At 43.0% G+C, this 13,591-nt stretch overlaps 1 protein-coding gene across 1 annotated transcript in view; it reads left to right on the top strand.

The window, feature by feature from the left end:
• The window catches only part of LOC110523605 (BMP/retinoic acid-inducible neural-specific protein 1-like), a 163,643-nt gene that overhangs the window by 90,854 nt on the left and 59,198 nt on the right, over positions 1 to 13,591 (top strand). Inside the window, exon 5 of the mRNA XM_021602462.2 lies at positions 7,091 to 7,196. Within this exon, the coding sequence (XP_021458137.2) occupies positions 7,091 to 7,196 (106 nt within the window). The remainder of the gene's footprint in view (positions 1 to 7,090; positions 7,197 to 13,591) is intronic.

Below are 13,591 nucleotides of genomic sequence, written 5' to 3'. Positions count from 1 at the left end.
CCGAATCACTGCGGCCCCTCATGATTCAGATGCCCGCATCCCTGGTGTAGCAGGACCCAATAGCTACCTATGAGGGGTGGATAATTTAAGAAGGAAAATAAGATGCCCAGTAAAGCGTTTTAATGAAAGATTACAATTTTACGAGCAGGCAGTTCTTCTGTTACCAAGCTCCAGGATGATTATGCAGGGGTGGGGAGGAATATGGTTGCTGCTGTGTGACGTTGGCTTGTGTTCCCACAAGGTTACTTCCCTGAGGAGTCACTCTGCTGGCCTGATTTACACCAGGATTCAATATGCAGATTTACTGATGATGCAGCAGGATCCTGTTTCTAATTTGTGATTGCCACCTCTGTGGTCCCCAATGCTCTGGAGTAGAGTGGAGCAAAATGTGTCTGAGGTGTTAAAATTAACAGGCCCTATTATTTAACCCAGATTTTTTGGTGTGAATATAACTAGGCTTTGATTGGTTGGTTGAGGAGGGTGTGGCCTAATGAAGGCATTTGAATTTTGAAGCAGCCTTATTATTATTCAATCTTGGTACTCAGTTTAAGCATTACCAATTTGACCAATTGTTACCTTTCCATGTAGGCTCGGAACACAATTAAAACACCTCACATTTCATGAGTTGTGCGGTTAGGCCATGTGATACAGTGAAGTTACCTCTTACTAAATTTCATGGAATCCCTTTACATTCCAAAAGCATACTTCCTCAGAGATGTGTCCAGCCACAGAGAGTTACTGGGGAGCATGTCCCTTCAGAGATGTGTCCAGCCACAGAGAGTTACTGGGGAGCATGTCCCTTCAGAGAAGTGTCCAGCCACAGAGAGTTACTGGGGAGCATGTCCCTTCAGAGATGTGTCCAGCCACAGAGAGTTACTGGGGAGCATGTCCCTTCAGAGATGTGTCCAGCCACAGAGAGTTACTGGGGAGCATGTCCCTTCAGAGATGTGTCCAGCCACAGAGAGTTAATGGGGAGCATGTCCCTTCAGAGATGTGTCCAGCCACATAGAGTTACTGGGGAGCATGTCCCTTCAGAGATGTGTCCAGCCACAGAGAGTTACTGGGGAGCATGTCCCTTCAGAGATGTGTCCAGCCACAGAGAGTTACTGGTGAGCATGTCCCTTCAGAGATGTGTCCAGCCACAGAGAGTTACTGGGGAGCATGTCCCTTCAGAGATGTGTCCAGCCACAGAGAGTTACTGGGGAGCATGTCCCTTCAGAGATGTGTCCAGCCACAGAGATTTACTGGGGAGCATGTCCCTTCAGAGATGTGTCCAGCCACAGAGAGTTACTAGGGAGCATGTCCCTTCAGAGGTTTGTCCAGCCACAGAGAGTTACTGGGGAGCATGTCCCTTCAGAGATGTGTCCAGCCACAGAGAGTTACTGGGGAGCATGTCCCTTCAGAGATGTGTCCAGCCACAGAGATTTACTGGGGAGCATGTCCCTTCAGAGATGTGTCCAGCCACAGAGAGTTACTGGGGAGCATGTCCCTTCAGAGATGTGTCCAGCCACAGAGAGTTACTGGGGAGCATGTCCCTTCAGAGATGTGTCCAGCCACAGAGAGTTACTGGGGAGCATGTCCCTTCAGAGAAGTGTCCAGCCACAGAGAGTTACTGGGGAGCATGTCCCTTCAGAGATGTGTCCAGCCACAGAGAGTTACTGGGGAGCATGTCCCTTCAGAGATGTGTCCAGCCACAGAGAGTTACTGGGGAGCATGTCCCTTCAGAGATGTGTCCAGCCACAGAGAGTTAATGGGGAGCATGTCCCTTCAGAGATGTGTCCAGCCACATAGAGTTACTGGGGAGCATGTCCCTTCAGAGATGTGTCCAGCCACAGAGAGTTACTGGGGAGCATGTCCCTTCAGAGATGTGTCCAGCCACAGAGAGTTACTGGTGAGCATGTCCCTTCAGAGATGTGTCCAGCCACAGAGAGTTACTGGGGAGCATGTCCCTTCAGAGATGTGTCCAGCCACAGAGAGTTACTGGGGAGCATGTCCCTTCAGAGATGTGTCCAGCCACAGAGATTTACTGGGGAGCATGTCCCTTCAGAGATGTGTCCAGCCACAGAGATTTACTGGGGAGCATGTCCCTTCAGAGATGTGTCCAGCCACAGAGATTTACTGGGGAGCATGTCCCTTCAGAGATGTGTCCAGCCACAGAGATTTACTGGGGAGCATGTCCCTTCAGAGATGTGTCCAGCCACAGAGATTTACTGGGGAGCATGTCCCTTCAGAGATGTGTCCAGCCACAGAGAGTTACTGGGGAGCATGTCCCTTCAGAGATGTGTCCAGCCACAGAGATTTACTGGGGAGCATGTCCCTTCAGAGATGTGTCCAGCCACAGAGATTTACTGGGGAGCATGTCCCTTCAGAGATGTGTCCAGCCACAGAGATTTACTGGGGAGCATGTCCCTTCAGAGATGTGTCCAGCCACAGAGAGTTACTGGGGAGCATGTCCCTTAATTTCAATGTTTCCAGAAATAGAAAGTCATTAGGCGAGTGGCAGGTGATGGGCAGATTAAGAAAGCTCTGCAGTGGCAGCAGTCCCCTGATGAAGACACTCCATCATACTGGATGTATCCCTCCCTCAAGCCCCAATCTATTCCCTCCTTCTCTCAGGCTACCATCATTTTAATCCTGCCCTCAGTCGGTAGAGTTATGCAACAGCAAATATGGTTAAAGGACAGCGCTAGATGTCTTCAGGAGTTTGAGAATAAATAATGCACATAACTGTGCCTTGATTATCTTACTGTAGCTATACCACAAAGGGCTGTGTTGTCAGTAGTAAACCTCCTCACCTCTGCACTGCAACAACTGATTTGTAGGTGTGCAGCACAAAATGGCTGCCATGCGTGCTATAGGTGGGCTCATTGTTGGTGAAGGAGGCAAGTTACTTCCTCTTGACATTTCAAGCACATTGTGACCTGGCAATATACAGTACATGTACATTTATGTAATTTTACATTTACATTTTAGTCATTTATTATCCAGAGCAACTTACAGGAACAATTGCGGTTAAGTGCCTTGCTCAAGGACACGTCGACAGATTTTTCACCTAGTCAGCTCACGGATTCTAACCTGCAACCTTTCGGTTACTGGCCCCAATGCCCTTAACCGCTAGTAGTTAATTACATATTTCTCAGAAAGAAAGAGTGATGGAGGAAGAAGGAATGATTAGTTGATTGTGCTTTATATTGCCAAATACTTCAGCCACCCAAGCCATAGACAGTTCACTCTGCTTCCATCCGACCAACGGTACCAGAGTATCATCTCTCAGACCAACTGGCTCCGAGACAGCTTCTAACCCCAAGCCACCAGACTGCTAAAAAGCCGTAAGACTGCTAAATAGTTAAATGGTTATAAAGACTATTTGCATTGACCCTATCTTGCACTGACTCTACGCACACTCACAAGACTATACAGTATATACACACTATAAACACACCATTACAGCCATTACAGTGAGTCCATCCTCCTATAGCTCTTCCCACAAGCCTCCTCTGATACACACTCACGAACACTACATTGACACTCACACACATGCATACCAATACAACACATACACACACGCACACGCACACACACGCACACATGCACACACATCATAGGCTGAAGGCATGGTAAAGTGACTAGGCATCAGAATGGATAATAGTAAGAGTAAGAATAAGACGATTAGCAACAGCATGTGATAAGTGTGTCTGTGTGTATGTTTGTGTTGTATCGGTGTGTGTGTGGGTTTTGTGTGAGTGTCAATGTAGTAGTTAACATTTTTACTTTCTCTGCATTGTTGGGAAGGGCTCTTAAGAAAACATTTCGTCGCATTTCGGCTCATGATAAATCAAATTTGATATGAACTGCGTGGACGAGCAATTCCCTGAACTTCAGCAAGCTATCAACAACTCCTAAAGCCAGTCTTATTGGAGCCATATTTTTTCTGTCACAATTGGTGCTTGAGGGAAAAATGTACAATTGCAAATTTGGAATAGGACTGCAACAGTGCATAAAGTTTGCTGGAGCTCTATGATTCACAGACACCATACAAATTGTAACAATTGGTGTTAATTAAAAATAGATGGTGATGTCATTTAACAAAATGGGTATTGAACATAATGTTGTCACTCATCCCCATTACATAATATATTGAAATGCCAATGCTCCTAAGGTCTCCAGTGTGACGTGCTCTTAGCAATCTATTATGCACATAATTGACAGGAAATATGCTCTAACCGGTAGTGGGATCCATCTAAATGAGAAGAGGTGGTTAGGATGTAATGCACCCCACAAATCAATTACCCTGCTCTGAATAGAAATTGAGTATGCATTGAAAAAAAAAAAAAAATGAACGAACATAGGAACAATGTTATCGTCCTGTCATTATAATCCAAATATGCTTGTGATTCTAGGTATCCTGGATTTTGGAGATCAGAGAAGAGACAAAGAGTATGTTCTAGGGCCATGGTAGTTAGGACTACAAAACAGCATGGTCCCCCTGGGGTTCTGAGTTGTGTTCAGCTTAACAATCCAGATCCTCTAAATCCTCTTTGGCCTGTTTCAGCTCTTTGATTGCTCCTTGTATTTTTATTATGTTGTATGACATTTTTTTTCAATATTGTACGTATGTGTGTTTGAGAGAGAGTGTGTTTGTGTCTGTGTGGAGAGAAACTGCCTGGTATCCTACTGGGCATTCAGATTATCAAGGATGGTAATCTGTTTTTCCTGAATAGGTCTTTCCACCTTTTGACAATATGATTATTGGATGTGATCCACTATAGCACACATTGATCGAGGTAAAATGTCTATTGTATTTTCTGCATTCTCATGTGTGCGAGCGTGTGTCTGTGTATGTGTGTGCAATACAACCAGAAAGTAATTTATTCTATGATAAGCAACAACAAAAGGGAGAAAAGCACCCTGTCAGCACCCATCAAGATGCCACTGTTTGATAGGCTAGGCAAGAACAATAATCAATCTACTTTGAAACGTTATGCAAGGCTGCAGAGAGCTTGTAAAATGTATTCTTTGGGCTTCTCTGTCAATAACTCTACTGTAGCTTTCTGACATTTTAGAGTTTGGAGTGGTGGAGAGTTGCAGTGGTATGGATGCTGCAAGCATATCTATCTTTACATACAGTTCAATTTTGAAAATATTTTTAAAATGATGTTGTCCGTTGTTCTCTGATTCAGTCATAGTTTTGCAGAACATAGCATATCTACCCTTTGACAGGAAGGGGCATACTATTCAATGTTAAGCATACTATTCAATTGCATTCTCTGTTATTGCAGAGCACACAATGGTTGAATCAATGTTGTTTCCAGGTCATTTCAATTAAATTACGTTGAACCAATGTGGAATAGATGCTGACTTGACGTCTATGCCCAGTGGGTTTTTAGGAGCCTGTCACTTTGTTTCCCCCCTGGTTTCAAGTTTTACCCCATAAGAGAGTGACGCCAGGATATACAGTACATCTGTTTTATTTCCTGCTTGTCAACCTGTCATCTGGCACTGAATCAACATTAAAGACAGGAAAATGTTGTCACATTGTCAATCGCAAAGTGTTGTAGTGTTGGCTGAACAGGAAGTGGGAAAGAGGACGTTTAAGGACTCTAAACACATTTTACTTGGTGATTTGATGATTCGATTTACCCATCATTGCATTCTATGTCAATGTAATTGTATCAATACCTGTAGCTCTTTGCTCACCATGAAGTATTTGACTCTTCCCACATCTTCGATAACCCCTATTCACATGAGATTGGACTTCATGCAAGCTGCTAACGCAACCCCCCACCTTCAAGCTTAGAGTTTTCTAACCAAGCCAAAGACTGAGTGAAATTCGTTTGAGGTTAATGCCAAGAGTTTTTTTTCTCTTAATCTCCTTTGCTTAGTAGCATCTCATCTGGCTTCTTGGAATCATGTGAAAGTACTACTGAACACTGCCGGTCATCTCATAATGGGAAGAAAAGGCGATTTTAAAAAGAGGAAAGTCACCCTTTTCAAGAGCACTCTCTTTAAAAAAATCTTAAAGTCAGACGTGTAGTCGGAACTAAAAGTACCCTCACATTTGACTACCCTAATTATGCCATAGATTGAAGTTTGGGCTGGGAGAGAGGCCACTACTGCGACTTTTATAAGGGAAGTGTTATTCTCTAGCAGAAAGTGGGGCGCAGGCACAGTTTGAAAAAAGTCCATTAACGTCTCACCTCTTTTGAAAGGAAACAAAGCCTTTAAAGTTCCTTAAAAGAAAATGTGTCTAATAAGCCGGTCATGGTACACGTCACAGATGGATATAAAAAGGAGGTACTTATAAAAGTGCTGCTTAGAAAGGCCTGCTGTGCTCTGGCCCAATTACAGCTTACTTAGCTCAGCGCCGCAATACATGTATGTGCTAGCGTGACACACGTAAAGTTAAGATATTTATGAGCTGCTCACATGGTTGAAGCTGGTTGAGAGAATGCCAAGAGTGTGCAACGCTGTCTTCAAGGCAAAGGATGGCTACTTTGAAGAATCTCAAACATTTGTTTCACATTTTTTTGGTTACTTTGTGAATCCATATGTGTTATTTCATAGTTTTGCTGTCTTCACTATTATTCTATAATGTAGAAAATAGTAAAAATGAAGAAATACCCTTGAATGAGTAGATGTGTCCGACTTTTGACTGGTACTGTACCTTGGCTGGTTCATTAAACCCGCAAATTCAGACAAACAAGGTATAATGGGTCCGCACTTAAAAAGATGTTGCTTAAAGTTGACCTCAATTTTTTATTATTTTATTATTTTCACTGCATCAGGGATAGCGTACACTGACGTTTCGGCTTTGCATCCTTCTTCAGTGTGTAGGTACAATTTGTGCTATTTTTTAAATATAATAATGCTTGACATACAAAGGCATGATACAAACATTCGTTCCAATCCTTCAATGAAATCAATGCGTGCTTGATGATTTACATGTGTAAATCTCTACTCAGAGTCTAGTTAAATCGTAATGAAAACAATTTTCTCTATGATCACCCCCTATCCCAACACTCACCGCAGAGACACCGCAGTGTCTCTCGCCCCTACTGTTCCTGAAGTATTTGTCCTGATTCTCTTGCAGGTGACAGAGACTCGCACGGGCCCGCTGGGATGCAGCAGCTATGATAATCTGGACTCAGTGAGCTCCGTCCTCCTGCAGAGCCCAGAGAGCAAGCTCCATCTGCAAGGTAAACATACCCAACTGTATCTCTTATCGTACTTTCACTACGGGAGGCTACATTGGCTGTGGGGAGGGGTGTTAAGGTCGGGGTCAGTCCATTCTCAAGTCCATTTAGGGAAAACACCTCTTAGGGAGTTTTGCACGATTTGTGAAATTCATTTGAATCTATTTTGACTAATAAAACAGAGATGGAATCGAATTTGCTCCACAATTCCGCTCTCAGTGATCCTCTTCCGTTACTTTGGTCTTGGGTCTCTTGTCCTAATGATAATAATATGGTCATACAGGTTAACAGAGACTTTTATCTGTAGCGTGTGTGGCCCATGAAGTAATCAAACCCACAATCCTGATGTTGCTAGTGTTGTTCAAACCCAGTAAGCATCATAACATTTTAACTTACCCACACAATTCATCCTGGTCCTCTCAATCAATAGGGAAGATCTGACTAGTGTTGATCGAAGCGAAGGCTTGCATGCTGAATAATAGCATGAAAGGTTTAAGCTCAAGTATGTATTGGTGCTCAGACTCTATTAGTGGCACTCTGTATGGAGCTATGATATATAATGTTAGCACTCCATTTCTACATTATATAGAACAGTGTTTTTCACTCCTGGTGGTGGAGGGCTGCAGTATGTGTGGACTTTTGTTCCAGACCATTAGTAGCACACATAATTTAGCTAATAAAGGTGTTGATTTGTTGAATCAAATGTGACAGTCCTAGGCAAGGACAGAAGTATGCTACCGCTGTGGCCTTTCAGGACTTGGTATGAATAACTTTGGCTAAGAAGATACAACAGACATACAATCTTAGAATGTTCCATTTTAGACTATATATATAGTACCAGTCAAAAGTTTGGACACACCTATTGATCCCAGAGTTTTTCTTTATTTTGACTATTTTCTACATTGTAGAATAATAGTGAAGACATCAAAACTATGAAATAACACATGGAATCATGTAGAAACCAAAAAATGTTAAACACTTCAAAATATATTGTATATTTGAGATTCTTCAAATAGCCACCCTTTGCCTTGATGACAGCTTGGCATTCTCTCAACAAGCTTCATGAGGTAGTCACCTGGATTTAATTTCAATTAATAGATGTGCCTTTGTGGAATTTCTTTCCTTCTTAATGCGTTTGAGCCAATTAGTTGTGTTGTGACAAGGTAGAGGTGGTATACAGAATATAGCCCTATTTGGTAAAATACCAAGTCCATATTATGGCAAGAACAGCTCAAATAAGCAAAGAGCAACATGAAGGTCAGTCAATCCGGAACATTTCAAGAACTATGAAAGGTTCTTCAAGTGCAGTTACAAAAACCATCAAGCGCTATGATGAAACTGGCTCTCATGAGGACCACCACAGGGAAGGAAGACCCAGAGTTCTCTGCTGCAGAGGATAAGTTCATTAGAGTTACCAGCCTCAGAAATTGCAGCCCAAATAAATACTTCACAACATCTCAACATCAACTGTTCAGAGGAGACTGCGTGAATAAGGCTTGCATGGTCGAATTGCTGCAAAGAAACCACAACTAAAGGACACCGATAATTAGAAGAGATTTGCTTGGGCCAAGAAACACGAGCAATGGATATTAGACGGGTGGAAATCTGTCCATGATCTGATGAGTCTAAATTTGAGATTTTTGGTTCCAACCGCCGTGTCTTTGTGAGACGCAGAGTAGGTGAACGGATGATCTCCGCATGTGTGGTTCCCACCGTAAAGCATGGAGGAGGAGGTGTGATGGCGTAGGGGTGCTTTGCTGCTGACACTGTCTGTGATTTATTTAGAATTCAAGGCACACTTAACCAGCTTGGCTACCACAGCATACGCAATCCCATCTGGTTTGTGCTTAGTGGGACTATAATTTGTTTTTCAACAGGGCAATGATCCAAAACAAACCTCCAGGCTGTGTAAGGACTATTTTACCAAGAAGGAGAGTGATGGAGTGCTGCATTAGATGACCTGGCCTCCACAATCATCCGACCTCAACCCAATTGAGATGGTTTGGAAAAGCATTCCAGGTGACTACCTCATGAAGCTTGTTGAGAGAATGCCAAGAGTGTGCAAAGTTGTCATCAAGGCAAAGAGTGGCTATTGAAATAATCTGAAATATACGATATATTTTGAATTGTTTAACACTTTTTTGGTTTCTACATGATTCCATATGTGTTATTTCATAGTTTTGATGTCTTCACTATTATTCTACAATGTAGAATAGAACATAAAGAAGGTGTGTCCAAACTTTTGACTGGTACTACGTATCTGCTGATTCGATGAACTAAATTACAGAAGTATATTTTTTGGCTTGGGTATACTTTGTTCACACACTGTATTAAAGATGAAAATAGTGACAGTAAATGCTATGCAATTATCAGCTTTGAGTGACAACAAAATTAGGTCGCAAAGATAGAAAAGTAGACAAACGTAGAAATTAGCTGATTGCTTTTGAAGGAATCATTTGTGTCAACAGTTATCATCTCTTACTTTCCTCCTATGAATAATCATCATCAACCGTGCCTTAGATATACCACAGCTCCCATTGGGACAGTGATGAAAGCCACTGTAAGAGTGGTCAAGTTTCTGAGACAAGCTATTCCTTTTTAATGTATGTAGTTTACCTCCAGTATAAAATTGCATCAGCAATTCGGAGCTCTTTTTTAACTACACCACTGCATCCCTCCCTGAAGGGATCATTAAATGCTGTTTGAATACAGAGAATTACTCTGTCTGTCATAAACGCTTTCAAGTTCCCCCTGCCATTCGCTCAAAGGGAATCAATAGGTTTTAAAAGGGCTTAATTCCCATGCAACCTCTGTATTGGCCTCTGTTGCTTGGAAGACTAACGTTTTGTCATCCAACTGATATGTGACAGGCAGATGAACAGCCTGTATCTTTCAGGATGATACGATTTGAGGAGAAAGAGATGAGTTTTCAAATGCTGCTATTTCATGGTGTGTTTTTAAAGCTATTGTTTTCACATTATTCCAAAGTGGCTGATTTATTTTAAAGTGTACTACAACTGAAATCTATCCTCCAAGAGCAATTATCATCTCTGAGTTAAGAGTTCATTAGAGAGCTTTTGTCATAAGATTGGTATTATAATGTGCCAACTATCACAAACTCCTCAAAAGTGAAAACACTTCAATGTCATTCCTGAGCTGGTGACACCTCTTTAGTCTTTGAGAGTCTCTTTAGAGTATTAAGATTGAATTATCATTTTATCCAGCTGGTGGTATAAATGGCTGTGAAATATCCGTATTTCCATGTGAAAATGGTGGATGAGCATCGAAAACGTTGCTATTATATTCTTGTTAGTATTGCACTTATGTGGGAACATTGAAGCCACTGTATGCCAAAAGCAGAGGCTTTGGATATGTACAGTACGCTACAGTAGTTGACATTACCTCCAAACTTTCCTTTCATTGTTTGAAGTGTCAAATTCTACTAATTAAACCAATGCTGGTTATTTGTGCCATTTGACCCTCAGGTCCTATAAACTGCACTACAGAGGAATCTGTCATCTCTCTCTGCTGGTGTACCTCCTCTCCACACATCCCCTCTTGGTATCATAAAATATGGAGCTGAAGCCGAGAGGCAATATGCCCTCTGTGTATGTCAAAGCCCACATGCAGATGACAATAAGACATAGACAGCCTGTTCTCAAAATGGTTTACTACTCACAGCATATAAGGGAGAAGATTACATTTTGCACTTTGAAGCAGTCATTTTGTGGTTGTGGTGTGTGCGTGTGTGTGTGTGTGTGTGTGTGTGTGTGTGTGTGTGTGTGTACATGTGCGTGCATGGGTGTAGCTTAAGTGTGTTTCAGAGTGCTTAGATACCAATGACGCCAGTGGTGAAATGATAGAGATGGTGAGGTGATGGTTTCAATCTCATAGAAAGGGACGGTAGCAACATTCCAGCCAGACGACATTGACTTATTTACAAGTGAATTACAAAAGATAACTTTGAGGGAGTTGACGTAATTGTTGTTTGCCATTAATAAAATTGACTTCCAATTCCTCCCTCTATTCCATAGAGCACACTGCAGGCAATAAAAATTGATGAAGGGAAAAAATGCTGTAGGGAAAAAATAGAACAACAATTATGTGATTAGAAAATACATAAATAAAGGGAGGGATGAAGAATTACCTAGACACTCATTTCAATTACAGTACGTTATTTTCAACCAGGGGCACTCAGAAAAATATAGTTCTGCAGAGCAGGCTGCCGACTGCATGATGTTAGGATAAGAGCCAGCCAATCGGGACCTGGGTTCATCAGTTTGGAAAATACAATTAATTCTCCTCATCCAATTTGTTTAAAAAATGATTTGGCCAACTCTCGGAATTCTCTCCAAAAAAGCAACTCTGATGGCCAACTGTAGCTTGCACAATGGCTTACTATTGATTTAATGCCCTAATGGATTTAATATTGGGACGATCCAGAGAAAATGTCCACAATAGCAATATCTACTGTCTGTTAGAGCACTAGGGATTTGTATCAAACTGTTCCTGATGGTGAAAAGAGTTGGGTGGATATATTAAAAAGACAGTCAATGTTCTTGGTACATTTAATGAACACCTTCCATGTGTCTCTCAAATGCCCATTGACCTTTTTAGACAATTATAGAAAGAACAAAAGTGCTGGCAGTTCAAATGTGAAGAGATCACATCTGGCCAAAGTATGAGATCACCCACAGTGTTAACTAAAATAGCTTTTAAAGGTAAAATACAGTATGCTAGGTGTCCTGCTTTTGAATGATCATGTCAATGAATTATATTTTGATATTAGGTTATATACTCAGCTAGTACAAAGTTCTGAGAACCATATGTTTTTGGAGCTTGGTGAGAGTGTCGTTGTCCTATGGTTATTTTTCACAGAACCTTCACACAACTTTCTGGGAATGGTGCAGGATAGTTGCTTGGCTTTGGAACATTCTCAGAACATTTCAGGAACTTGACAAATGTTTTACATTTTCCTGGTATTTCATTCCATAATTATTTATTTTTTTAAATTTTGGTCATGTTCTAGCAATAATTGTCAGCGTATGCGCTACTGGTGTTGAAGTCAGGTGCAGGGGAGCAGAGAGTTGTGATCAGGCGCACTCTTTATTAGGGCAGAAGCACAACAAATGGACGTAACTGCGTCAAACCTCCAGCCGAAATGCAAAAAGAGAAATGGGCAAAATACAGTCACAAAACAAATAATCAAACCTCCTATGGGTTGAACAAGAATACCCAGTGGGGAAGTAAGCCTGGAGCGTCACACTGAACATGAAACAAAACAATTCCACACAAGGACATGGGGGGGAACAGAGGAATATATATATATATATATATATATATACACACACACACACACAATGTGATTAGGGAATGTAAACCAAGTGTGCGGGGAACAAGACAAAACAAATGGAACAATGAAAAATGGAGAGGCGATGTCTAGAAGGCCGGTGACGTCGACCGCCGAACGCCGCCTGAACAAGGAGAGGAGCCGACTTCGGTGGAAGTTGTGACAGTACCCCCCCTTGACGTGCGGCTCCAGCAGGGCGCAGACACCGGCCTCGGGGACGACCCGGAGGGCGAGGCGCAGGGCGATCTGGCCTGAGACGGTGGAACGCCCGCATCAGTTCAGGGTCCAACACGTCCACCACCGGAGCCCAGCATCTCTCCTCCGGACCGTACCCCTCCCACTCCACGAGGTACTGAAGGCCCCTTGCCCGACGCCTCGACGCCTCAAATCCAGGATGGAACGCACGGAGTACGTGCAATGTCCAGAGGGGGAGGAGGAACATCCCGCACCTGACTCCTGTTGCGGAGCGAGTTCTGCGCCATCTCGAACTAGGGCACGAACGCCGCCCACTCCCCTGGCCGGTCCTGGCAATACGACCGCAGAAACCTGCCCGCATCCTGGTTAACTCTCTCCAACTGCCCATTACTCTCGTGGTGAAAACCTGAGGTGAAGCTGACCGAGATCCCCAGATGTTTCATGAACGTCCTTCAGACTCTCGAAGTGAACTGGGGACCCCTATCAGACACTATATCCTCAGGCACCCCGTAGTGCTGGAAGATGTGTGTAAACAAGGCCTCCGCGGTCTATAGGGCCGTAGGGTGACCGGGCAAAGGGAGGAGACGACAGGACTTAGAGAAACGATCCACAACGACTAGGATCGTGGTGTTTCCCTGTGAGGGCAGAAGATCGGTTGGAAAATCCACTGACAGGTGTGACCAAGGCCGCTGTGGAACGGGTAAGGAATGTAGCTTACCTCTGGGCAGGTGTCTAGGAGCCTTACACTGGGCACACACCAAACAGGAGGACACATAAACCCTCATGTCCTTTGCCAAGGTAGGCCACCAGTACTTCCCACTCAGACAGCGCTCCGTCCGACCGATCCCCGGAT

Source organism: Oncorhynchus mykiss, chromosome 5 (genome assembly GCF_013265735.2).
Source record: "Oncorhynchus mykiss isolate Arlee chromosome 5, USDA_OmykA_1.1, whole genome shotgun sequence".
NCBI classification, from domain to species: domain Eukaryota; kingdom Metazoa; phylum Chordata; class Actinopteri; order Salmoniformes; family Salmonidae; genus Oncorhynchus; species Oncorhynchus mykiss.
The sequence above is the reverse complement of the archived record's forward strand: the minus strand, read 5'-3'. Positions and strand labels throughout refer to the sequence as shown.